The 26,232-nt window shown below is 37.6% G+C and overlaps 2 protein-coding genes across 2 annotated transcripts in view; both read right to left on the bottom strand.

The window, feature by feature from the left end:
* Positions 1 to 20,904, bottom strand: part of LOC111924163 (macrophage mannose receptor 1-like) — a 32,954-nt gene extending 12,050 nt beyond the window's left edge. The window contains exons 1-19 of the mRNA XM_023920251.2: positions 20,708 to 20,904; positions 18,616 to 19,011; positions 17,351 to 17,524; positions 15,295 to 15,453; positions 14,400 to 14,513; positions 13,098 to 13,244; positions 12,018 to 12,191; positions 11,314 to 11,471; positions 10,789 to 10,899; positions 9,566 to 9,681; positions 8,974 to 9,122; positions 5,885 to 6,084; positions 5,475 to 5,602; positions 4,778 to 4,865; positions 4,060 to 4,195; positions 1,913 to 1,951; positions 1,643 to 1,806; positions 531 to 598; positions 35 to 135 (exon numbers count right to left, since the gene is read on the bottom strand). Coding sequence (XP_023776019.2) covers positions 35 to 135; positions 531 to 598; positions 1,643 to 1,806; positions 1,913 to 1,951; positions 4,060 to 4,195; positions 4,778 to 4,865; positions 5,475 to 5,602; positions 5,885 to 6,084; positions 8,974 to 9,122; positions 9,566 to 9,681; positions 10,789 to 10,899; positions 11,314 to 11,471; positions 12,018 to 12,191; positions 13,098 to 13,244; positions 14,400 to 14,513; positions 15,295 to 15,453; positions 17,351 to 17,524; positions 18,616 to 19,011; positions 20,708 to 20,777 — 2,692 coding nt within the window. The 5' untranslated portion in view covers positions 20,778 to 20,904. The remainder of the gene's footprint in view (positions 1 to 34; positions 136 to 530; positions 599 to 1,642; positions 1,807 to 1,912; positions 1,952 to 4,059; positions 4,196 to 4,777; positions 4,866 to 5,474; positions 5,603 to 5,884; positions 6,085 to 8,973; positions 9,123 to 9,565; positions 9,682 to 10,788; positions 10,900 to 11,313; positions 11,472 to 12,017; positions 12,192 to 13,097; positions 13,245 to 14,399; positions 14,514 to 15,294; positions 15,454 to 17,350; positions 17,525 to 18,615; positions 19,012 to 20,707) is intronic.
* A 1,749-nt stretch (positions 20,905 to 22,653) lies between these two features.
* The window catches only part of LOC111924164 (macrophage mannose receptor 1-like), a 32,822-nt gene continuing 29,243 nt past the window's right edge, over positions 22,654 to 26,232 (bottom strand). The window contains exons 27-29 of the mRNA XM_023920252.2: positions 25,912 to 26,079; positions 23,881 to 23,910; positions 22,654 to 23,471 (exon numbers count right to left, since the gene is read on the bottom strand). Coding sequence (XP_023776020.2) covers positions 23,227 to 23,471; positions 23,881 to 23,910; positions 25,912 to 26,079 — 443 coding nt within the window. The 3' untranslated portion in view covers positions 22,654 to 23,226. The remainder of the gene's footprint in view (positions 23,472 to 23,880; positions 23,911 to 25,911; positions 26,080 to 26,232) is intronic.

The raw sequence follows: 26,232 nt of genomic DNA, 5'->3' as shown, positions 1-26,232 counted from the left end.
AAATTACTTCAAAAACTGGAGTTGTGTAACTCACCATCTTTTTTGTTTAAAACCACACAATTTTCTTGAGCGTGTGCGAAGTTTGGCTCACCCTGTGCCCATGCTGTGTAATGCACTGGGCTTCCACTCATCCAACTGAAAAACAGTAGTGGTTGCTGAGACAATGACCATGAAACAATTGAGAAAAAATTTCCTTTTTTAAAAAAATTACATCTGAGTCTGTCTGTAAATTGAGTTTCCATTAGGATTAAAAGACCTTAGATAATGAAATCCCTGCATATCAAGTCAAAGACAAAAATACCTTTATTTTTAACAAATATTATCAACATATTCCTAGCATACAAAAATTCCACTTACAACTGTTTTTGTACAATGTAGTTTAACCAAGGGAGGGCACACATTTCAACATGCATTATCATTCTCTGAATATGCATTTAACTCCTTTGGAATGGTTGCTCCAGAAGGAACTCTGGCAGTACAATATTCCTATAACTGCTTTTTATGGATCTTGATGTAGTTTATTTACCTACCTGAACTGTTGATCAGAATCCTGGATTAATCCTATGAGATATGAGTTCAGTTTGCCATTTCTTAAGATCTAAACATAAAAAGATATTTTTAATTAGTGTTTTCTAATATTTATTAGTCATCTAATAAAAGAAAAAAAGTGTGGATTTGTGCTGAGGAAACAAAGAAATTAATGCATATTCTTTAAATGATTGTGCACAGTCACCTGAGACACCATACAACTTAGAGTTTTGCTCTGTTATTTTTATTGACACATTCCCATTTTTGGTTGAATTACTGGTATGATCAAAGCTTTCAAATTCTGTTCTCAATTTAAAAAGTCAAAGAAGACTTGAGGAAAAACATTTAGTATAAAGTTTTTGATACTTTCCTGGATTTAAGCAGCTATGTATTTCTTGTGTCTCAAGCTGTCTGAGCTCTTCTCCTGTCGTATCCCTTCTCACACAATAGAAGCAAACATCTGATAGTGTGACTCAGAAAGGTGTTTGTGTGGCTATGTTGGTATTAGCAAGCCAAACAGGATTATGGCAGATTTTTGAGGTACCATTCATGCTATTAAGTTGTCAGCATTCCCCTGCTGTGCTTCAGCCATGGTACAGGGAAAATAATCCATGAAGGGCTGTTGGAACAATCACTGTAACATGGACCAGTCCTTTGGCCTTTGTTTGAAAAGCTGTTTTGGAGAGCAACATGCCCACCAGATAGGACTATCAAAGCTACACTGGCAGCTGGCTCAATCTATGTGCAATATATTCTAGCTTATGATATTCAGATAAGAGGCAACCACCCTGCCTGAAGGGTGTTTTCTGAGAATACATCGACTCTGCCTGTTCATTGCACGGTAGGTATTTGCTCAGAACTCCATTCAGTTCAATTTTACAAACAGTAAATTCTTTTAAATGTTTTATTTCCTAAAATGAAGATTCATTTAGCAGAATAAATATTTTTTCATAGAATATTTAAACCTAATCCTAATAAAATTTTAGTAGTAGTAATATTTGGTAAAAGTGGTAATGTTATGCAACAAGCACATTCTTCTGTACTTCACAAGAGGAGAATATGTACAAAGGGTATAAAGGCATACAGTGTATAACATAACAAAATTTCTCCTTACGTATTTCCACAAAAATTTTCTTTCACTATTATTTCCAATAGTAGCAAGATTTCCATGATTGTTTTTGCAGAACGTTCTGGCTTTCTCCATAGAGGTCTTTTCTTGGCTGAAAAAATATTGTTTGTCTCCTTTTACAATCCAGCCATCTTCTGTGATTTCATATGCTGCAATACAGAAGAGAAATCTCTGAGTTCTCCTCAGTTCTTATGCAAAGCTGGTGGTGTTACATTACACCACCCTTTAGGTAAGTGAAAATAAACAGAAGCTTACTGGTAGAAGGGCCCAGAGGTTCTGGTTTCAAGGGTGTCCCTGTAATGAAATGGGATAAAAAAAGATGACTTAAAATATTTCCCAATCATTGAACCAGTATAAGTGTTCAATTAGTGGAAATTATTTTTATGTCTATTAATTTTTCACATTTTATATATTCAATGCAAAATATATTTATATAGCATCTTTGGTGAAAAATTAAAAATAGGTGTTCAGGGTATAAAAGATGCATTACAGGCCTGTGTCTTGGTAGATTTTTTGATAAGCACATCTTGAATATTACCTAAATTGGATGGCTGAAGTTAGTCTGAATGAATACTTTTTTCTGAAAGAGCACTTAATACGGAAAATACTCCAGTGTTGGTAGACTTTGAACAATTCTTTATAGACATTGTCTTGTATTTGAAAAATAATTCAAATACTAAACATAGTTTTGCTTTTTTACATATATTTATATTTATTTTTTATTTTTATAATTTATATTTAACATTTTATTAGTATTGATTTGTTTGTTAAACTTTTTTTTCTGTGTAGCTGCTTTGGGAAGAATTACATTACCACATTTTGAAAAATAATTTAACAAAAAATTTCCACATCACATGGAGTGTGATATTGGAGCAATGCTTCTCTGAACATGCAAGGCCAAGAGCTACAAAAATATAAAACAAATGTCACCTTTATAATCTCAAGGCCAATTGAATGGGGCTTTGAGCAACCTGGTCAAAGGTTGGGGGTTCGAACTAAAACTTTAAGGTCCTTTCCAACTCAAAACATTCTGTGATTCTATGGGTTTTTTTTCCCCCACAGGAATTTACTGCAATGTTTGTGTTACTGTATGTGTAGTTACATTTTACTAAGTGTGAGAACATATGCTTGGGTTAAAAAAAGAAATATGTCAACTTTTAAAAATAATCTATTTTATGATGGGTTACAAGCTTAAAAAGAAAATGGTTGCAATATTTAGAAGAAAAAACTCTAATATATCTGCTCTGGAAGTATGAAGCATTCTGTCTATTTCAGCCTCTTTCAACACACCATTATGCACTGCTGACTAATGATAGAAATTTCTTCAGGCTGTAATTTCTGCCATTCATATGCTACCACTAATTAACAATAAACAGCTATTATTGACACTTCTGCTAAAGATTTTTAGCTGTGGTGATTATGCAGGTGAAAACTCACAAAGGAGCTCACCAGGAAAAATATCTCCACAACATCTCTCTGAGATATAAGTCTATGACTATTAGTTTATGTATGAGAAGCTGAGACTATGCGCCTTGGTTAGAAAATTGTTTTGAATAATTCAGAAGCACAGAAATTATGTTTTTTAGAAAAGTAGCCATTGAAACTAGTGTGAGGGAGCCGAGGGAGCCACCAAAGGAATATTGTGGGAAGTAAAATGTGTATCCCAACACATAGTTATAACTGAGTCCTCTCTAATTTTGCTGAATATTTTTCCCAGCAGTAGCTGAGAAAAAAACAGAAGTATAGAATATTTTTCTACGAGTATGAGAGGAAGATGTGACCCTGTATTAAAGTTTTCAGTACCATCTTTTTGTTGCAGCAGGCCTGTTATTACAGGCTTGTCTTTACATGTCATCTTACAAAAAAAACTGATTCTGTGATGCTGGCTGTGTTTAATTTAGAGTAGGTGACTACTTTGTTGTTGTGTACCAACATCTGAGCAGAGGAGTGAAGTTTCAGTTCACAAAGGATATGAATTTAAAATAATATTTTTCTTTTTTTTTTTCTTTTTTTCAAATGGTAGTCCTCTCTTCTTCCCTCAGTCAGAACTTCTGTTTTGACAAAAATCTGCTCTTGTGCAGAGCAGTGAATATTGCATTATAAGCTCTTGAGATTGTTTTCATCATATTTTCTATTACTATACCATTACATAAAGAAGTGTAATTTTGTAAAGCTTACATGCAATATACTTTTTCTAATGAAACACAAAGTTTATTGTTAACAGCTGAAATCTTGTATTCCAAAGGTATTCATATGTCTTGACCTACTTTTATGTTTTCAAAATTCCTGTGAAATCAACACCACTTGCTACCAGTATGTAACTTGCAGAGCTTCCTGTTACAATAGATTGGATTCAGCTTGAATTTCTTCCTAAGGTGAGTTTAGAGTAAAAAGTAACCTACCTTTCTTTATTTCACAAATCCAGTTATGACTGTATTCACAGTGCTCTTTAATCCATGATGAAAAAGGGTCGTCTTGGATTGCTCCACAGTCTTGAAATGCAGAATCATACAAATCATGTTTTGCTTTATAATTCACCTACAGAGAAAACACACCTGTGGTTTTTATTTTCATCTACAGGGGAGAAAACTGTACTCTGTAAGGAATGAGAAATAGAGCAAAAGTTTCCAACCACTCCATTTCTTCCTCCTCTGGCTGTGAAGCCAATGTGAGCTATTAAAGTAACTACTAACACCCTGCAAGAGGAAAGAAAGGCTCTGAGTTTATGCAGCATCGAACAGACTGTAGCAGTCCCATAAAAACTGGAATCAAACGAAATTATAAATAAAGAACAAGAAAAAATAACATGGCAATTTATCACCAGAGACTAACAAAAACAAGGAGAGATCATTCTTATATATTTGTGACTTGGATAATCATTTATGTAGCTGAAAGTAGTCCTTTGTATTATCATTTTTGTAATGGTATAACCTCAGGGTTTACTGGCCTCTTTTGTTTTTTCCAATCCAGTATGAAGAATAATGATTCAGAGTTACCCAGTTGCAAAATAGACATTTTTGGAAATTCTTACACAGCTTTCATACACACCAGTCATGGAAACTTCTCCAACAGAAAAAAAAATGTCAGAACAGAAAGAAACTGGTGTGGTGAAACACTCACCGGAGAACCATCACTCCAGAAAAGCCCTCCATCAGGATCCAAACAGTGCAAACCTATCCAGAAAGGCTGAAATGATGGGGATTTCTTTCTAGAGTGTGAAAAAAATGTATAGTGGAAGAGGATATATGTTGTTAGCTCTGCTTAATTTTAAAAGTCACGTGGGACAATAACTTTGACACTTATTGAACACTTCAAATGCAGAAATTTTAAAATAAAAAGTACTGTTGGTCAGAAAACTTCCATGGGCAAGTACATGAAGTTCACACCTTAAAATTTCCTACTTTGCAAATGGCTATATTGAAAATGCAGCACATTGTTTTCCTACATTGATGTTGTAATTATATTGGTTTTTTTCCTCAGAAACAAAATTTTCAGGTATACTGGAAGACAAAATTTGGTTTCAAAATGATCCACTAAACAAACTTAGAATTAGGCCTGTGAAGAGGCATTCAAGAAACGTTGTTGTGTTGGTTTTTATCTGAATTTAAAATGTTTGCAGATTTTGGCACATTTTAGGAGCTCCAAAAATTTCTTTGAAAACATGTTACTCATATGAGATATTTTCTCAGTTATTTTTTCTTATTGTTATGGTGAAAACCAGATAGATTTATAATTCAGGAACGAAAGGAGAGTATTATTACTTATTACTGCATCACGTGTTGTTACATCAAAATTTCAATTATTAGACAGTTCTTACTTTATTAAGTTTTCTATGACTGTTTGTTCTTCTTCATTTCTAATGGCAGCCAGGTCTCCTCCTATTTCTCTGCAGAAATCTCGGGCTTCAAACCATGTTTTCTTTTGGTCTTCTTCCCTCACAAAACCCTGTAGATGCAGGTAGAACACTGTTTTCAGTGTGCTAAAAATAAATCTGGCCACCTAGCATAAGAAAATATAAGTAAACCTTCCATTACAATTATCCATTGTAATATGGATTCAGAAGTAATTGGATAACCTTACTTATCATTGATAGAATGAAAACTGCAGTGATATTTGAACAGTTGTGTAAAAGCTTGCTACATTGTGCCATTTGTGGTGTTTAGATTACCCATCTATTTGGTGCTCTCCTGTTTCCCAGGTAGGATTATGGCAAAAACCAGTACTTACTCTGAAGCATGAACTCATGTTATTGCTTGTATCCCAACCCAAGGGACATTTTGAATCAGAAATGGTTTCAGAAGCAACAGGAACAGTGACTTTTTCAGCTAATTTTTTGCAGAGAAATTTTGCCTTTACTTCACAGTTCTTAACGTCCCATAGTCCAGCTGCAGTTCCAGTTCTAAGGGCAACACAACCAGCTTCCTTCCCTTTGTGAGATAAAAAAAGGAAATTGGAATGTGTTTTAAAGAGGCCCTTTTGACATTTTTATGGCTCATGTAGTTAATTTAGAAAAGACTATTTGAAGTAATAAAGTGTAGTGTCCACTCAGAGGAGGAGCTTTGTGAAAAGAGGAAACCAGCAAGTCCTTCATCATTGTCCCTTCTCTTTGAGTGCATAAACACCTCCTGGCCTGCCTCTTTCCTCTGCCACTCATGGCAAGGCTTTGGCTGCCCATCACCAAGACTGTAGAGTCCAACCATTAATACAGCACCACCAAGCCCATCAGTGCCACATCTACACATCCTCACATCTTGTAAATACCTTCAGGTATGGTGACTCAACCACATCCCTGGGCAGCCTGTTCCAAGGCCTGAGCATCCCTTCCGTGAAGAAACCTTTCCTGGTATCCAGTCTAAAGCTCTCCTGATGCACGTTGAGGATATTTTCTCTTCCTCTATTACTTGTTACTTGGGAGGAGACTGATCTTCACCTCATTACAACTTCCTTTCAGGCAGTTGTAGAGAGTGATAAAGTTTCCTCTGAGCCTCTTTTCCTTCAGGCTAAACAACCCTAGCTCCCTCAGCCCCTCCTCATTAGACTCATGTTTCAGACTCTTCAGCTTTGTTGACCTTCTCTGGACACGCTGCAGCATCTCTGTATTTTTTGTAGTGAGAGACCCAAAGCTGAACCCAAGATTCAATTTGCAGCCTCACTGATGCCAAGTGCATGTATCGAAGACACTTCAGTTTCAAAGGCAGAATGTTCATATGTGTCACCATGGATTTATCAAAATTGGAAAACAGTTTATAATTAGGGAGTTCCTTAGTAGAATAGATTTAGTCCAGTGGTAGTGATACTTTAAAGAACCTAGAAATGAAACAACACACTTTCAAGATAATACTAATATAGGAGGTAATATAAAGGCTGGTCTTTATGGAGGCCTCCAGGGGAAGATATGGAACATGCCTACAAGATTCCCACCCCACTACAGGGTGAATTCAGTTTTATAAGTTTAGCCAATTAGCATAATTGACAAAAACCATCAATTAGAAATATAAGAGGTGAGGAGGTAATTTCCCCCAGTTCAACTCTCTCTGAACCGCAGAATCATAGAATCACTAGGCTGGAAGAGTCCTTTAACATCATTGAGTCCAACCCATGCCCTAGCACCTCAACTGGACCATGGTACTGAGTGCCACATCCAATCTTTTTGTAAACACATCCAGGGATGGTGACTCCACCACCTCCCCTGGCAGACAATTCCAATACTCTATCTCCCCTTCTGTAAAACTTTTCCTAATATCCAAACTACAATTCCCTTGGTGCAGCTTAAGACTCTGTCCTCTCATTCTGTCAGTGCTGCCTGGAGGACGGAACCAACCCCACCTTTCAGAAAGTTGTAGAGAGTGATGAGGTCACCTCAGAGTCTCCTTTTCTCCAGGCTAAACAACCCCAGTTGTTCCTCACAGGGTTTGTGTTCCCAGCCCCTCACCAGCCTCGTTGCCTCCTCTGGACGCACTCAAGCATCTCAATGTCCTTCCCAAACTGAGGGGCCCAGAACTGGACATAGAACTCCAGGTGTGGCCTCACCAGTGCTGAGCACAGGGGAAGAACGACGCCCCTGCTCCTGCTGTCCACACTATTCCTGATCCAGGCCAGGAGGCCTTTGGCCTTTTTGGCCACCAAGGCACACTGCTGGCTCATGTCCAGCCGGCTGTCACCAGCACCCCCAGGTCCCTTTCTGCCTGGGCACAGTCCAGCCACACCATCCCCAGCTTGTAACCTTGCAGAGGTTATTGTAGCCAAAATGCAGGACTTGGCACCTGGACTTATTAAACTTCATCCCATTGGACTCTTTCCATCCATCCAACCATTCCAGGTCTCTCTGCAGAGCCATCCTCCCTTCCAACAGATTGACACATGCATCCACATTAGTATTGTCTGCAAATTTACTAATGAAAGACTCAATTCCCTCATCCGTGTCATCAGTGAAACTATTGAACAGAACTCATAGACACCTGAGGGCCACCACTGGTGACTGGCTGCCAGCTGGATGCAACACAACCACTATCTGGGCCATCCTGCCAGTTCCTAACCCAGCAAAGAATGCTCCTGTCCAAGCCAAGGCTGCCAGCTTTTCCAGGGAGTGCTGTGGGAGACAGTGTCAAAGGCCTTGCTGAACTCCAAATAGACAACATCCACAGCCCTTCCCACATCCCCCAGGTAGGTCACCTGGTCATAAAAGGAGATCAGATTGGTCAGACACAACCTACCCCTCCTAAACCCTTGCTGGCTGGGTCTGATACCCTGGCCATCCTGGGTGTGTTGTGTGACGACACTCAGCATAAACTGTTCCATAACCTTACCAGGTGCTGAGGTCAGACTGACTGACCTGTAATTACCAGGATCCTCCTTTCCACACTTTTTGTGAATGGGTGTCACACTGGCCAGCCCCCAGTCATCTGGAACCTCACCAGTGAGTCAGGACTGCTGGTAAATGATGGAGAGTGGTTTCACAAGCTTATCTTCCAGCTCCCTCATCACCCTGGGATGGATCCCATCTGGGCACATGGATTTATGAACATCCTTCCCCTTCAGGTGGAAACTAAACTTTTTTAATGAAAATATGTCTTGAAGCGCTGTTTTTAAGCCTTGGTTCCCAGAAAGAACCAAGATAGGATAGAGGTCTTGTACCTCCTGGGGCTCAGAGCTCTGAAATATGTTTTGTCCTTCTGGTTAGGGAAAAGGTAGGGAAAAGTACTGGGACTAACTACTAACACCACTAATACTACTAATAAGCTACAGATATGCAAGTAAAGAATACAGAGAATATACAAAAAGAAAAAGGCAAAAATCATTCAGCATCAGTAGAGTACCAGGCATTGCTGCATTCCAGTTTGTGTACAGAACACCTTCACCAGTCACCCACTTGAAAAACCCTTGCTCTTCCATGTCTGAGAGACCAATCCAAAAATACTTCTCAGAGCTCAGACCAATGAGGCTGGTCAGGTAGGCTTGCTCATATCTGAAATGACAAGAGTCAGACAGGACTAAGCCAAGTTTTCCTTCCATCTTCCACTCCTCAGCATCCAGACTTCACACAGCTAGAATGAATAGAATCTCCTTTAAATTTCCTGTTATGGGGAATATATTGTTCAACTGGGTCCCAGCTGCAATAGGGGGTGAAGCTGTGTTGTACTGAAAAACTGTTCCTGACAGACCAGAAGTTGCTGTTGTCTGTTCTTACAAAGTACTAGAAAGCATTGATGCATAAATTATTTTTAGTAAGAAAAGCCATACTATGTTTATTAATTTATTTTTTCTTCAGAAAAAGGATATTCTGAGTTTTTTTAGTTCGGTTTTTCAGTTGGCTATTTTTTTATTTGTTTTCCAAAAAAGTTCTCAACTATTTTTTTAAAATTCCAATATTATTTTATCAGATATACAATTTTTAAACTCTTTTCATACCTGTCTCCTATACTTGTTAAATAACCACTGCTCCTTTCACAGGTTTTCTTTGCTTCTGAAAATGTTACAGAAGTATGTCCAACCAGATAGCAGTAAAAACCATGTCTTTCCCAACCCTGTCAAAAACACATGAAATAAACTTGCAATTAAAAAAAACATATGTTCTAGTACTTGAATTTCAATTAATACACATAAATTAACATATTTTTAATATAACCTAACATGCTTATATATAAATTTCAATTCCAGTGTACTAATGGAAATTCAGCTTAGCAAACATTCAGTGCAGAAAGAAGAGATTTAATGCCTATGAGTCTCACATTTTTGAAAATAATGGATAATTTTTTACTGGTAAAAAAGCCAGAGGGACAGAGAAGAGAGAGTGCATTCAGAATCAGGCGAATAAAATTCTTCTTTGCTCAGAACCAAAAAGAGTAGTCTGTATTGCAGATGCTGACTCAAGTTTCCTATGTTTTCAAGGCTAAAGGAACAGTAAATAGTAAATTAGTTGATTTAATACTTCTGGTCACCAAAAAAGTCTGACTGAAAAGGTAACATAGAAAACACTGAAGAGCAAAATCCTCAGAATTACAGCTGAATTCCAAGCCACTTTTCCCTTTTATGCCATTTCAAGATTTGCTTGCTGGACCCAAGAAAGGTAAATAAACTCTGTGTTCAATATTTGGCTGCTGCTTAACTCCATTGAGCACAATGTGTCTTAGCTCTGTTCCCCATATGGGCTTGTGGGAAAGGTTACCAAATATAGAATAATAGTAAATACAAAAGTAAAGAGAGGGAAAAGAAGGAAAAAAAGCAGTAGGATACAATAACTTGCTCAAAACAAATTCACTTATGAAAAGGATTTTATTGTTTTGATTTGGCTTCAGTAGTGAGATTTGTCATCATCTTGCATCATGCTGCACAGTCCAGAAATTGTTACCAGTCCCTACTACATGTTCAATAAACCAGAAATGGTTGCAGAACAATATAACAAATATGCGGGCAACCACAGAATTTGCTTTAGCGCCTTTCACAGAAAGTTCTGAGAGGTAATAGGCCTGACTTATTGTTATTCCTTATATGGGAATGTAGTGAAAATTATTACCCTGATAATTTGTTTTGGAATAAGTCTTGTTAGGGAAGAAAAAAAAAAAAAGCTTCAGTGTCAAGAGGAGTTTTGTGAAATTTTGCTAAACAGATTCTTGGTTATGCTTTCTTCTTACCTTCAAGCAGCCAGGATCAGTCTTTGCTGTTCCAGAAACTCCTTGAAGCGGGTCTCTTCTGCAGATGTAGCCTAACTTCCTGTCACAGGCACTGTCTGCCCAGTATCCATCCTACGTGCAGTTTGGGAAGAGGTGAAAAGCAGTGAGGCGGAACCTTTCTACTTTGAAAACATTATCATTCTTTTCAAAATACTGTTTCAATGTGGATATCTGTACTTTTTAATGGACTCCAAGTATTTGAGCTTGAAGGTGAGGTTATGTTAAGCTAAGTGTTAAGCCAGACTGTTAAGGTTTGCTTAGCATATGATGTACACGCACAATCAGATATGAACATTTACTAGTTATATGGAATTTCATTTTAAATGTAATTTCGAACAACTATATGTCTGAGTGAATAAAGATAACATTCTTTGATTCTATGCAACTTAGCAGCTATGTTAAGTGGCATTAAAAATGTCCCTAGAAGTATAACCAAAACTCAGATAGTGCAGTGCTACACTGTATGATTCATGTGGAATGATTCACCTTTCCTGCCATGATGACACAATCTTCTTGGCCAGTGACTTCATGGGTTGGTTCTCCAGGCAACCACTTGGTATATGTTACAAGAGTCCCGTCACTCCACTCAAAGTACATGTGAGTGTTGAGGTCGTTCAGGCCAATCCACAGCTCATCCACGGCTCCTAAGGACAGAAATTCATCTGTGTTATTACCCAAGTTGAAACACTCCATAGGAGCAAGATTTTATGGAGATTACCTGAAATTACAATGTTGCCATGCAAATTAATCTGTATTAAAAGACAGAGGATTTTATATTAAAATGTAATTCACGTTCTTCTTTCAAGAAGTTAAAGATGAAATACCAGCAGGAAATTAGATTTGTCAGCTTTATCAGTAAAGTACATTACTGTACCTACAGCTACAAGGTGTCTGATGCAGATAATCCACTCAAATGCTGCAGTGACGAGAGCTGTTATTTCCTTCAAGTGATTTTATGCAGTGAAAAACAAATGAAAATCAAAATGAAAAGAATTAAAATGAAAATGAAAAGACCATAATGATTCCTCTCATGGGTTTTTTGCTTTCAGGTTTTTATAACCTATATATCTGCAGCCTTCCCTACAAATATTCATAAAAAACAAGCAAGAATTATTTTATTTAAATCCTGCAGGATTTCTAATAGTACAGCTCTCCATTTGTACCAAGCATTGCCCTGTAGAAATACTCACTGTAGCCAAGCTGAGACAGTATGAAGCCATGCTCTTCAGGGTTGTGGATACTGGCCAGGTTACCATTGCTCTTATTGCAGGAAATTAGGGCTTCTCTCCATTCTTTGGGGTCTCTATGAGCCATGAAACAGTGACCTCCATAGGGCAACCATTCTTCTGGGCATTTAACAGGCTCTGCATCCCCCCCAAAATCAATAGATATTTCAAGTTTTTAAATGGTGCAAACTGAAGTCTAGAATAACAACAATTATATTGAAAATCAGCTAATTAACAAATTAGAATGAAAAGGAAGTGGTAACAAATTAGCAGTACTTCATTCCTCATACATGTATTGTAGCCCGTGTGTTGCTGCTCAGAGTACTTTGACAGAAAGCATATACTGAATTTAAGCAAAAGAGGAAAAGACTGGAGCCAGTTGTTGCTGGGGTTCACTAGCGAGAAGTATTCAGAGGAATATGGCCAGAGGAATATTTCAGAATTTCACATGTAGCATTTCCACAAAATGTACCCCACCCAATTATGGTTTTTTTATTTTTCATAAAGGAAAGGCAGCACAAGTAATTCTCTGCACATGTGGCTTTCCATGGCAGCTGTCATTAAATAAACCAGAGAGAAGTATAGTGGAAGTTGCTCATTTTCGCCATCTTTCTAAATTGCAGGCAATCCCATCAAGAATTTGCTCTGAGCCTACTGATGCCATTTTCCCAAGTCTTCTGTGGCAAACCTCAGTCTTTCCATTAGAATGCAATGCAGAAAGGATGAAGCATCTCTAACTTTATTTTCATGTCCATGCAGACCTTGATACTTTCATGAAACTACATGGCTTAACCCAGTGCCTCTGGAATTATGAATAATAACATAAAGTAAAAAATGCTTGTGTGGTTACTGGGCTCCAGGAACATTTTCAATATTTAAATATATTTCACTAAAGAAATAACAATATGCTTTGCTCTGTACCAGTCATCAGAGTGGAAAAACAAATTTCAATGCTTGCTCTTTTTTTTTTTAAGTAGTGATTAAATTTAACTTTAGTGACACAAATTATGCCTTTATCAAAAGGTTTTTATTTGCTTGACATACCCGATGGAAGAATTAAAGGATCCTTTGTGGATTTTTCCTTTTTGCAGATATATCCAAGTTTCAGCTCACATGGCTGGTTTTCCCATTTAGCATCTCTTCTGGGGTTTAGTACTGCACAAAGCTTTTCAGGCTCAAGCTCAGGGCTTCCTTCATGGGATTAAAACCAAATTATTATTATGTAGCACAGGGTTTATGTCAGCAGCTAAAAGAGCAAATTACTGATAGCCTTTTCATGTGTCAGTTATGGGCTCATGATTTCACTACTACAATTATTTTTCTACCAAAGATAAGGAAATGTAATTTAGAAGTACCCATCAAAATATTTCTTTCAATGGTTGTTGCATAATTAACACTTTCTGCCACATTTGATTACAGAATAGTGATCCTTTCTGCATGTCCCTTTGGAATCTGAATACAGATTTGTTCCTTGCTGCAAGCAGAACCTCCTGACATTCTCTCACAATTTCTGTCTCTCCTCTGCCTGCCTCTTCCACCAACACCCCCAGAGTTTCCCCACTGGACCACTATCCCTGGGGAATGGTCAGTGTTTTCTTCTCAGAGAGGCCCACAGATAGTGTGATTAATTACCTTTTTTCCCCCTCTCCCCACAAAAGATACAACAGAATTCTGCAGTGAACTGGAAGTGTGTAGATTAACTCATGATCATAGCTGTTGTGTGGGGGTACAGGAGCTCTGGGGGTTTGATTTGGGCTCTGGTGTGGGCTCAGTGACCTGAGACCAAACATCTTGGTCCTGCAAAGCTCGAGGAATTAGACCAGCTCAACAGAAGGTAGAAAAATCTTCCACCAGACTAAGCAGTTCTGGGCATTCCCTTCATCTTCTGTGCCAGATAAAAGCAGGTGGCACCTCTGAGGCTGGAGAAGGCTGAAATGCTTGCATTTATTCAGAGTTTGCTGTAACCAACTGTTGCCATGGCAATAATTGACTTTCAAATATATGAATGCCATATCGATGGCATGAACTCTTGAATGAGAGGAGAAGAGTAAAAAAGCATAAGAAGTGAAGAGGAAGGCTTTGCAAGAGCAATGCTCACTGGCAGCTGAGTCCTTGCAGGATGCAGGGCCTGATAACCCTGTGGAAGCTGTAGAGACACAGAGGATTTCACTGACTTGAAGGCATTCCCAGTATGATACAGCTCAACTAGTGTTTTTTACTTCATCCACCTCTGATAGGAGATGAGGTTATTTAGGTCTTCTGCTTGAAGTTCTGTGAGTTATATCTAGTGAATAAAAGCATAATTCTCAGATTATAATTCCAAAAATTGTTTAAAAAGATTACTACCTGGTGCCCAGTTAAAGTATCGGGAGGGAAAACCACCACTCCACTGCCAGCCACTGTTGAGATTCAGACTGTTAAGCCCAATCCAGAGAGAGGATCTCTTGCTGTCAATCAAATCTAGGTAACCAAAAGAATTGAATTCTAATGAGATTTGCTAGGAAAATTTCTGCATTTCTGAAGTTTAGAAGAAGATAGTAAAAGTCTGCCTAGTGATTCGTTATTGCAGCACAGAATTAGTGTTTAATGATAATAAACTTGGAGGGTTTTTTCTGTAGAATTGATAAAGGTTATTTTACGTATTAGTTTATCTGAACTCAATGTTATTCTACAGTTGTACGTAAACAATAAGCTTTGAAAATTGAAAGGTTGAATTTCTATTAATATTGCCATTAGTTTTCTTGATTGTGGTGCCATTGATAAAGAACCTTCATCTATAAAGTCTGTATAAAATTAGTATAAAATTTCAAAACAACTATTTCATTAGATATACATGAAGAATACTGATTTATTAACACAAAATATAATCGTAGAACATGTCATATAGTGTAATTGTTGTATAATGGCTCTCTTCTAAAATGTTTCTTCTTTTAAGTCTCCTTTATGGGACCTTTCTGGTATTTCCTGAGCTTGAACTAACTTTTGCTTAATTGGTTGGAAATCCTTAGATTTTTTAAAATAAAATAATAGTGTAAAATATTTCAAATGGTAATTCCACAACTTACTAAAGTTCCACATATAAAAAGCCTAATTTGATGTAGTTTTTTTATTTTTGATTAGTATAAATACCATTTTCTTACATCAGCTATTCACTATAATATGATTAAAGCATTGAAACATTTGTAATCAGTCAAAAAAACCTTTTGAAATAGTTTTTACTGAATCTTGCTCATTAGTTTACCTCTTAGATATATTTGTTCATGTATCTCTGTGACACTTAATAGTTCTGCATTCTGTTGCTGACAGCTCTTCCTTGCTTGGTGCCATGTGAGAGCTGACTGGTGGTTTATCTGGTAGTAGGTTCCTGTCAAAGGATCTATATTCCAAAATCTGTCAATGTCTGTGTGAGAGAAAGGAGATTTAGTACCTGAGTTTGTAATAAGCATTTTATACAAAGTATTACGGCAAAATTTAACTGCAAGCTTATTTGTGAAATAACATTTTGGAGCAATTAAGGCTCAGACCCACAAGTCTATCTTGATCCTTGTTAAGAATAGAGGGTTGTGTCATTGCCATTATCAGCGATGAGCCTTTCATCCTTTGTTTGCACTTTCCCCTTCAAATTTTATAAACTCCAGGAGAAAAAAAAATTTAAAGAGGCCAATAAATCCAAACTGTATCTTGATCATTGTCTACCCTGAGAGCCTGTTCAGAAGTTCATAGGCTATGCTGAAGTGTATTCTTGGCTGGAACAGAACTGAAATACAAACATTTGCAGCAGTGAAACCTTTCTTGTGAAATTATGCCATCACTAATCACGTTTACAGTGCTGTGGCTTGGGAAAGAGCAGCTGGGAAGCTGTCCCAGGAAAACAGACTTGGAGTGTTGTTTGATCACCAGCCAAATGTGGGCCAGTGAGTGCCCAGGTGGCCAAGAAAGCCAATGGCACCTTGGCTTGTAACAGCAGCAGCGTGGCCAGCAGGAACAGGGCAGTGATTGTCCTTCTGTGCTCGGCACTGATATGGCCACACCTCAAATACTCTGTTCAGTCATGACCCTGACTACAATAAAGACCTTGAGGTGCTGGAGCACGTCCAGAGGAGGGCAAGAGAGCTGGTGAAGGAGCAGCTGAGGGAATTGAGATTGTAATTGTGATCTGTATGTGTTTTAGATAACTGGAATGTTGAAATTGTCCTCTGAGAGCTCACTGTTAGCAAAACTGTCCCCTGGGCAAGTACTAAAATAAGCTGTGATTACAACTTACCCTAAATTTCTCTTTTTTGAGAAAAAAAAAATTAATTTCTTGAATGGTTTGCTAGAGGAAATGCTTTCTAATTGTGTTTCTTTATTTCTGAATTAGATAATTTTAACATTCTTTTTTTAACTGTAGACCCAAGTATTAGTGATAATATCCCACCAATTTTATAATGCAAAATACATCATACTTTCTAGTTTATATAATGAGGATATCATGGGAATTTTGAAGCTACTGCTTGCAATATTGCAATATCAATATTATTGAATAATTTTCACTAAATCAGTCAGAATTATGGTGGTTGGTGCTGGTTGAGACTGAGTTTTCTTGCATTACCAGTGCAATGCTTCTATCAAAATGACAAATTGTGATTTTGATTTCTGCACTGAAAACTTAGGTTTGAGGCAGAATTTTTAATATCTTCATGAATGTGCATTTTGCTGTTCTTGATCCTGCACTCCCATGACCATTACTTTTATCTGTTAAGATAGCATTGTTTTGTAATATATTCTGAAACATTAAAAGGGAAATACTGATGATGCTAGCATTTCAGTAAAACCTTTAAGCCAATCTTTTAATTTTATATCTCTCAAAAAACAAACTACATCCTCCCATGAACTGTATACTAATCTTGTAATACAGAACAGGGCTTTGTTTGGGTAGAAAAGGTTAGACTGCTACTATCAGTCTGTACTGATATATATACTATCTATAAATATCAGTGAGTATTAGACTGTGAATAACATCTCAATTTTCAGGTGAGTCTATACTGAAGAGAATCATATTTAAAGCACACTGCTTTTTTCCTGAGTCTTAACTACTCATGGACACACCCAATGAACCTTCAGCCTGACTGTAGGCTATTAGCAAACAGGATTTGTTACTTCTGTCAGGGATGTTATTGCATGGAGGAGATATTTTTTGAGTGAAATTGAGGTCACTGCAAGGTTTTTCCTTTCTGCATTATTAACAGCATCTCAATATTGATATATTTACATAGCAGTGTTGTGTTACAGAGTCTATGTCAGCATGTGGGACTTACTGGCAGCTGGACAGAGCCCATACAAGTGGTCCTCATCGAAGTTGGGTGTTGTTGCACACCAGAAGAAGCCATCTGACCTGCCAGCAGCTGTGCACTCAGCATACCATCTTCCACTCAACAGGAACGGGAAGGCACACGGAGCTCCATTGGAATTTCCCAACAGTGTAAACAGATCTGAGGGGGCAAAAGAGAAGTTTTAATATAGCTATGAGAATATATGTGCCTGTCCTCTCCATAGGACTAGGTGGAGAAAGCATTTTGAGTGTTACACCACTGTAATTGGGGGACTACTGTCACCAGCAATGTCTTTCATGGAAGTTCTTGGTAGGTCTTGTAATTTATGCTTTGCTTCTGGGGTACATCATCAACTGTATCAGCTAGAAACTGAGTTGTTTCATGCTGTAGACAGCTATGAAAGAGCTGCAGTGATTTTTATCTCATATATTTAAATACAACTTTCTAAAAATCTCGTATCTTTTTATCTTTTTATCATGTGGCTTAACTTCCATTTCATGTAGCTTAATGTTGTGGGATTTTTTGGCATCTGAAATCTCATAGAGGAACTGAAGGTAATAATTATGCATGGAATTATTTCCTTACATTTAATGTTGATGTATTAAATGCAGATTTTTTTTCCATTTCATCCAATAATACCAATGCAATCTCAGTAGTAATAATATGCAGCGAAATAAAGGGCTTTGATTGCAAAGTCACGGAATCCCAGAATGGCTCAGGTTGGAAGGGATCACAGTGAGTCATCTGATCCAGCTTCCCAGCTCAAGCAGGGCCATCCCAGAGCACATGGCACAGGATCGTGTTTAGTTACTGAATATTTCTGGTGAGGGAAACTCCACAACATCTCTGGACAGTCTGTTCTAGTGCTTGGTGAAAGTTCTTCCTCTTATTCAAGCAAAACTTCCTGTGTTTCAGTTTCTACCCATTCTGTGCCATTGCTAGGCAGCACTGAGGAGAGTGATTAACACTAACAATTAAAAGTAACCTACATCCACATTTGCTTTAAAAGTAAAGAACAAAAGATATGCACATGTTTCAGACATACTGCATGCTGTCTGAACCTAAGCAGCTGTTTTTCTCCAGGATGAAGGAGTACAGGCCTGAATACATGAACTAATCATTCTTTAGTCCACCATTGTCTCAGGGGAACAGCTGGTATTAGGCTAAGTGGGGCAGAAATCAGAAGACCCTACCTCTGATAGCAAACAAATAAATACAATAAATCACCAAAAATAACCTTTAAACTTTACCTTCATGGCTTTGAGAACACAAATCATCCGTGGTTCCATAGATCTTCCATTTATCCATTGCCTCTGATCCTGTTTTCAGCGCAATGTTTTCTTTCTTTTTACCAGCACTGAGAAATAAATCTTCCCCTTGGATTGCCAAGGCTGCATTTCTGCATTCCCATTTCTGCAATTCACTTTTCTTGTTGCATGGGTACAGAGAAATTTTAGCCTGGTTTCTCTTGTAGGGCACTCCCAAGCATTGTGCAAATGCCACGCTCATTAACTGATGATCAGAGACCCACCTGAATTTTTGTAAGTCGCTGTTTTTCTTGCAAGTGCCTGTTGTGACTGCCTCAGAACTTTGAGCAATTAAACAGAACTTAGTATCCTCATTGAATATTAAGAATATTTCCTTGTCTGTAAAATAAAACATTCAGAATAAGTGGTTAGGATAAGCACTTGGTAAGGGGAGCTTGTGAGGAGAAATATGTCCTGTTTATTCCATGCTGATTTGACTCATGTCAGGAGGCTGCAAATTTTTACAAGGACAAAATGGTATTGTCAAGACACATTTCATTCTGGGAAGGAAAAGTACAGCTCAGTAAATACATGGCTACACAACACAGAAGACATAAACTACATTAACACAGCTTCAAAAATGTGATCATAATAATGGAATTTTATCTTCTTCTGAAATGCACATTTCATTCAAGATTTCCAAAAGGGGCCTTTACTGAAAATTTGGAAGTTTGCCATCACTTTCATGCACTGTAGATTTAGCTCCTGTGACGTACATCACCAGGGGGTCGCATTTGTTAATTAATACAGTTAGTGAGAGAGCCTTCTGTGACTCTTTTTCCTCAGGAATTTACATGTTCTGTTACAATTTGGGGATTATTTTGGAGTTAAAAACCTTGTGATGGTGACTTATTACTTTGCCTTGATCCAATATACTTCCCTTAGCACATCTATTAGAAGAAGATATTTGCACAATAAAGCACAAACATTGTCACAAGAACAAACACTGCAGAGCATATAAATACCATAGGTGTGGGCCTCATGCCTGTGCATTGTGAGTGCCACACAAGATAGTTAACACTCCCAAAGGGTTATAGGCAGCCTGATGTAGTAATCCACTGAGACAGGTAAACCCTGCTGGGAAGGGCTGTCCAGAACTGCACCTGTGCTGTAACACACACACATTTTTTCCCAGTTCTTGGGCAAACAGCTCTGTGCTCTTAAAAACGTCATGTAGCATGCAGCTCTCACCGGCTTTAGGTCGTGAGGGTTTGCAATTTGGGCTACAAGGAATATTCTAGGATCTATAGAGCAAGGTTTTGCCCTTCAGCCCTCTGTGCCTCAAATTCACACCTGCAAACAGAGATGCAGCACCACTGCCATATTCGTTTGAGAGGATAACTCACAAGAGGGAATGAGATACCCCTCCACACATTAAAGTAAATGTTTAGGACAAGTGTAGGATGTTAGGACAAGCCAGTGTTGAGTAGTGAACAGAGGAGAAAGTTTTCAGCGCCTTACGTATCTCTCTCATCTTACTCTTACTGCTGTAGTGGTTATTTCACAGCTGCTCTTGACTCTCATATATTTCTACTTTATTTTTTCACTGCCTTTTCTCAGTCACATTGCTACATCTTACATCAATCCACAAATTCCATCTCATCCCACACAATCTCATGCTAAGACTAGGAGATACACAAGCAGCACCCTATTTAATTCCTTTATCCTTTCCATTTTTTGAGAGTCAGTCACATATATAAAGACTATGGAGCTGTGAAATCCATCTACATTACAGTAGCAAACATAACCAATAAAGAAGTTGTACTCAAAAGTCAATCTTTATTCACATATGTGACTCAGTCCTGACCTCTGATTCCCAGCTTTACCCTATTTTGCATATTCCCCTCTAAAAGTAAATCAACACCTCTGTATGTGTCTTGTGGAAACTTACGTGGACTACTCCCATTAGGATGAATATGAAATGCAGAGTAGTAAATCTATGTGAAAATCTTAAAGATTCTGAGAAACCAGCAAGACAACAAAGATTCCCACTTTCACATCCACTTTTGCAGGGGATAGGAAAAAATAGACTCACCGAGTGTCTGAAAAGCAGTATGAACAAATGAGAGGAAAACTAATACTGTAGAAAAGGTCAAGGTTTTCATTCTGTCTTCTTATTCACAAAGAGATGAGTTGAAATTAATTGCTGCAGCAGAGGTCCTTAAAGAATCAGTTGACACTGGCTCCTTCTCAGTTTTGGAGATTTTTAGTTGAAAGAGAAAACTCTGGGCTCTAAATAAGGAAATATCCTGTCACATGTGGTATTTTGAAATCTATAATTACAGAATTCAAACTTTGCATCTGGAAGTGAAGTTTCCATCCATTCAAATGCAAGTGGCAAATTTTGAGCAGTTCAAGATCATTCCACTGAATGATTTTTAAATTTCTTGTTTCTGTGCTGGAATTGTAACATTCTGACCCTCAAAGACAAAGAATCAGGGAGTGCACTTTAAATGGATGTATCTTACATGTCATACATATATGAGAAACTCAGAGAAAAATATATGCAGATTTCTCAACCAGATAGGTCTTCACTGCTGCAACACATATATTGATTTCATTTACTGAAGTGATAAATTTTGACTATTTCAATAGGAAAAATTAACCCACACATGGCAATCTAATTTTGCTTGGTGACTTGACAAACTGGGTACTATGCATACACCTACCTTTTATCTATCTGGTGTATCAGCTAGTAGAACTAGTGTGCTATTATTTCATGTGAATTTATCTTAGAAGAACCAATACAAATTAGCCAAATCTTTACAAATCTTTCTGTGATTTTGGCAAAAAAATCTGCCTCTCAAAATATTTCATCCATAAAGTACAAATGAACTTTAGTACTTTAGTCTTTCTTTATACCAAGCATAAATGAGACAAGGATAGACAAATAGCTTAAAATTTTACAAGTGAGCTTCAGTCATTTATTAAGTGGACATGAACTACAGCTATGATGCACAATCCCTTAGTAATTTTGAAAAAAAGGGAGGAAAGAAATTCAGTTGAAATTGCCCTACAAATTTTCTCTCATTTTTCTTGGCTTTGTTATGAAGGCAAATCTCACAGTATTTTCTGCAAGAGCAAAGCATCACTTAATAAAAGAGAAGAAACTCATTCACAAAATACAGTCTCTGGAGTTGTGATATCAATATAAAAAATAAAATAATGATATTATTTTGGATTTTTTAATCTCTTTATTCTTTTAATTTACTTTGCCTTTGTCACTGGCCATCAAACAGCACAGAGTCCAGTTCTGTATTTACAAAAAAAAACAAAAAAAATTTTTGTAACTTACATGAAGAGGAAAAAATAAGCTGAAAGACCAAGAGGAATGTCATTAATAGTAGTTTGAGTAAAAAATGGCCTTTATTCCTTATCCTTTGCAATGTGTTTTGTTTAATTGGCATATCTACAAATTGTCAATCCAACATCATGTAGCATCTCCTCTGCAGTTCTTCTTCAGTTTCTAAAGGTTTGTTATTCGCAGAGATCCTTGAGATCTTTTTTCCTTCAGAATGTCATAGACAACAGAGAATTCCTAGAAAATGTAAACATCTCAGAAAAACCTCTAAAATATTTCACTAGCAAGGCACTGTTTTGTTCTCCACTCTTTTACTGGCCTGAATCATGAGCACAGTGCCCAGTTATCAGTCCATTTATCAGAGACGTGGAGGATAGTAAGCAAAGCTGTCCTAAAATGAGTGATCAAGTGGAATAAAACCAGGAATGCATTCTTCCAAAATTTATTTGCCAACTACTTTATTCTATAGTTTATTTATGGCTTTTTTAATCATTTGCCTTATTCATGTTTCTGTGTCTCCTCCTGCCAGGCCAATTTTTTAAGGAAGCAGTTTCATTAAATCAACAGCCTATATATCATCTCCACATGCTAATTAAACACTGAAATGTTATTGTGTAATGTATAAATTGTTGACTGATATAGTTGCATGTTCATAATTGATAAAAAAACATTCAAAGTCATAGAATAAAACTGTATGCATATTTATTTGTTTTGCAAAGTCCAAGTTGAAGCCATGAATGAAGGACAAGTATTTGCATTTCACTTATAATGCTATCACAAGGAAGATACTGAGTAAAGGGTATAAGGCAAGGGCAGCAATGGGGACAAACAATTCATGTAAATCTGCTTATTCCAAACATCACTTAAGTATCAGTGTGCATGCTTCTGAAGTGTATGGTGACATACTCTCAAAGTGCAGGCATTAGGGCTGAGTGCTCAGTGTTAGTCTTGACTCTGCATGTAATGCTGTCACAAATTCCTAAATAAATAACCCATATCTTTTAAATCTAAATTCCCACTAGTTCTGTTATTTTCTATGCTTGCTTAATTAGTTGTACTAATTTCGTACAGTACTAATAAATACCTGAGAGTATTTATTGAGGAGCATACAGCAATAGTTCCTAATCTTTACCAAAGGAGTAACTGCCAATTTTACTTCAGAAGTTACATGCACTTAAGAGAGACTAAGGTTTCCTTTAGTTCAGCTATATTTTTTTTTCAGCTTAACCATTTAATTGGGCTGTGATATCCCATCAGACAACACTGTGTTCATTTTCTCCTTTGTTGTTACTAGCATCACTTCCACTGTCCCCTGCAGTCAGGGCACGGCTGTATTCCAGCTGCCTGCTGCTCCGCCTCACCTCTCTTCCAGTTCCACCTCCAGTTTTGTTCTTGAACAAGAAATAAATTATGAAGCCCACCCCCAATAAAATTATGAGGACCAGAGAAAGTAGTATCCACATATTCAGGTGACCACTGGCTTTGTCCTTTTCGGCATCTGTAAATAAATAAAAAGTAAATAGAAATTAATGAACTGTAGCCACAAATAAATATAAGACTATTAAAAACTATAATTTTTCCCTTAATTACCAGGTGGAAAATCTATTATAATGTCTTTGTGTCAGTCTTTCTCATAGATCTTGCCATGCAAAAAGAGGATCAGAGAGGGAGTGATCAATTTTCCAAAGCATTTGATTATCTTGGGGCTCCCTAAGGATCTTGCAGGTACTGATAAATTAGGCTGGGAAAGAATTCAATGGCAACTAAGTAAATTAAGCTCATAAATATATATACATATACATATACATATACATATACATATACATATACATATACATATATATAAACTAAATAAATTATATTAAGCACGTAACTTTAAAATTATTTGGAATGGAAAAAAATCCTACCTTCCACATTTCCAGCTGCTTTAAGAATAGCTGTCAAAGATATGACAAATGTTTAGTCAAAATCTAAAAAAGTTCTGACACTTTCATGTTAGTAAAAGGTCTGGTAACCTGCACATCACGTCTGTAAAACACTTCTGCTAAATTAGGTGAGCTGAAAGGGCATAAAAGGCTTTTAACCCCATATTCCCTTCAATAAAATTTCATTTTTTTGCATATTAAACCCCCTTCTTGCTTCTTTCGTAATAACCAGGATATCTCAAAGCTATGTTGTGGTAATTTCTGACTGTTTTAAGAGGACTTTCCCTTCTCTTCTCTCCGATTAATTAACCTTGCCCTTTTCACCAGGTCTGTTTCTTGTGTAGACTGAGAAAACTTGATCGACTGCTGAGGACAGTTGAGATTTCCTGTATCACATATAATTCTTTTGAGACCCAGCAGGTCTTAATTTACCATAATTTATTTACATCTATAATTACACGTATGAACCGAAGCTTTCTTGTGCAGCTTTTCCCGGCTGTGCACAGAGGGCGCCGTCTGCAAGGCTTTTCCCGGCAGCTGGGCTGGGGTTGCAGGGGGCTGGTTGTAAAGCATTGAAGGGTTTACTAGGAAAATCAGAGCACAGAACATTTCATGACCCAAGTGATCCAAATTTTATTGAAGAGAAAGACTTCTGATTGCTCTCCTGCAGAACCTTCTTATTCCTGTGACTGGACTGAAAACTGGGTGAAGCTTCACGTCATACTTCGGGTATATTCAGATTCCAAGCCCAGCCTCTACACTGCTTTGATTTGCCATTGTTTTGGTTTTTTTCTTTATCCCACCTTAGCCTCTAATTTTAGATTTAATATTCAGTCAAAAAATTTAAGCTGCTGGGTGATGGCCAAAGCAAGGACGGATCTCCACCAGGGAGTGTGGGATGTGCCAGGAGCCGGGCTGCTGCAGCAGGCCCAGGGCAATGCACTGGGCTCTGGTGTGTTTGCAAGCACAAAGGAAAAGCAGCTGTTCCACTTGTCTCTTGAAAGGGTGCAGAGCTGGCTCTAATGGAATAAATATCTGGTTGTGCTGAAATGCCGTTCTGCTGGAGAGCCCAGTGTCAGGGAATACCCTCTGTACTTTGGCGTTGCGTATCAGGGACACTCTCAGTCAAACCCAGCAAATAAAGCTTCTGGTGATAGTGAGTTTCTGCTTTCTGATGTCTGGTAAAAGAGAACTATCATTCAGTAGTGTCTCTTGCCAGCAAAGAAAACTAGGCATTTTCCTAAAAGCAGAATTTTCCTTTTGAGAACGTGCCCCGAACAATCCGTGACTGCTGCTTCCCCCACCAGCTGCAGGTTTGCTTTGGTGGGGGAAAGGACTGAACCTCAGGAACATCCTGAGCCTTGGGGTTGTGAAACAGGGCAGGAAATTGGACTTTTTGCAGAATTAACAGTTAAACTCCAAAATACCACATGGTTGCTTGGCTCACAATATTCTGATATTTCTGCTTCCTGACTAAAGCAGATGGTGCTCAGTTATACAGAAACACTATATTAAAAAAAAAAACCAACAAAACCCTAACCAAAACACTTCTACTCTTTTCAAAGGTCACTATATGCTCTCTGGATTGCACTTCCGCTCCTATTTAAACAGAATTGCTTCATCTACCTCTTACTGGAACAGCACGTATCATAGTACAGCAAGAGGAAGAACAGCAAATTAGTGATGCCACTCTTGTTCCATAGAAAGAAAATAATAATGTCAGTAGAAAAAGAAAATGTATTTATGTTGGAGTGGAACAAAACAATAAAGAAGTTTGATTTTTTTTTTCAGGAAATATTTATGAGTTTTAGTTATTAATTGGATATTCCTCCCAGAATGTAAGAAAATCTGAGGTTATGAAGATAGAAATCATAAATATGGCAAATGAAAAAAAAATTCGTATCATTTTTGTCTGAACATTGAAACATTTGGTCAGTCTTCTGTAAAGCTCATATTGTGCTGTTACCACTGCGATAAAACCATAAATAGAAAGAGTGAATATTAATCACTTACTCTTTGGTTTCTTACAGATGAAGCCCTTTTGGGAAGAGCAGGGCAGGACATTCCAGTAGCCGGTGGCCGCAGACAGCTCCACGCAGAAAGCCAGCTCGTCCCCCGCGGGCTGCCCGTCAGCCCAGTTGACAAAGTCTAAGGGACTGCTGTCCTGCCAAAGCAGCAGCCCTGATGTGGCAAATGTTAGTATCAATACTGATAGATCCACAGGAAAGGCCTTCATCTTAGTGAATATTGACTATTCAATATTACTTTATTCAGCTGAATAAAGCAATACTAATCTCTTCAGAAATTCTACCCGTGGTTGTTTTTTGATGCATT

This window comes from Cyanistes caeruleus, chromosome 1, assembly GCF_971803275.1.
Source record: "Cyanistes caeruleus chromosome 1, bCyaCae1.hap1.1, whole genome shotgun sequence".
Taxonomy (NCBI): domain Eukaryota; kingdom Metazoa; phylum Chordata; class Aves; order Passeriformes; family Paridae; genus Cyanistes; species Cyanistes caeruleus.
Note: the sequence above shows the minus strand (reverse complement) of the source record. Positions and strands in the feature narration are given on the sequence as shown.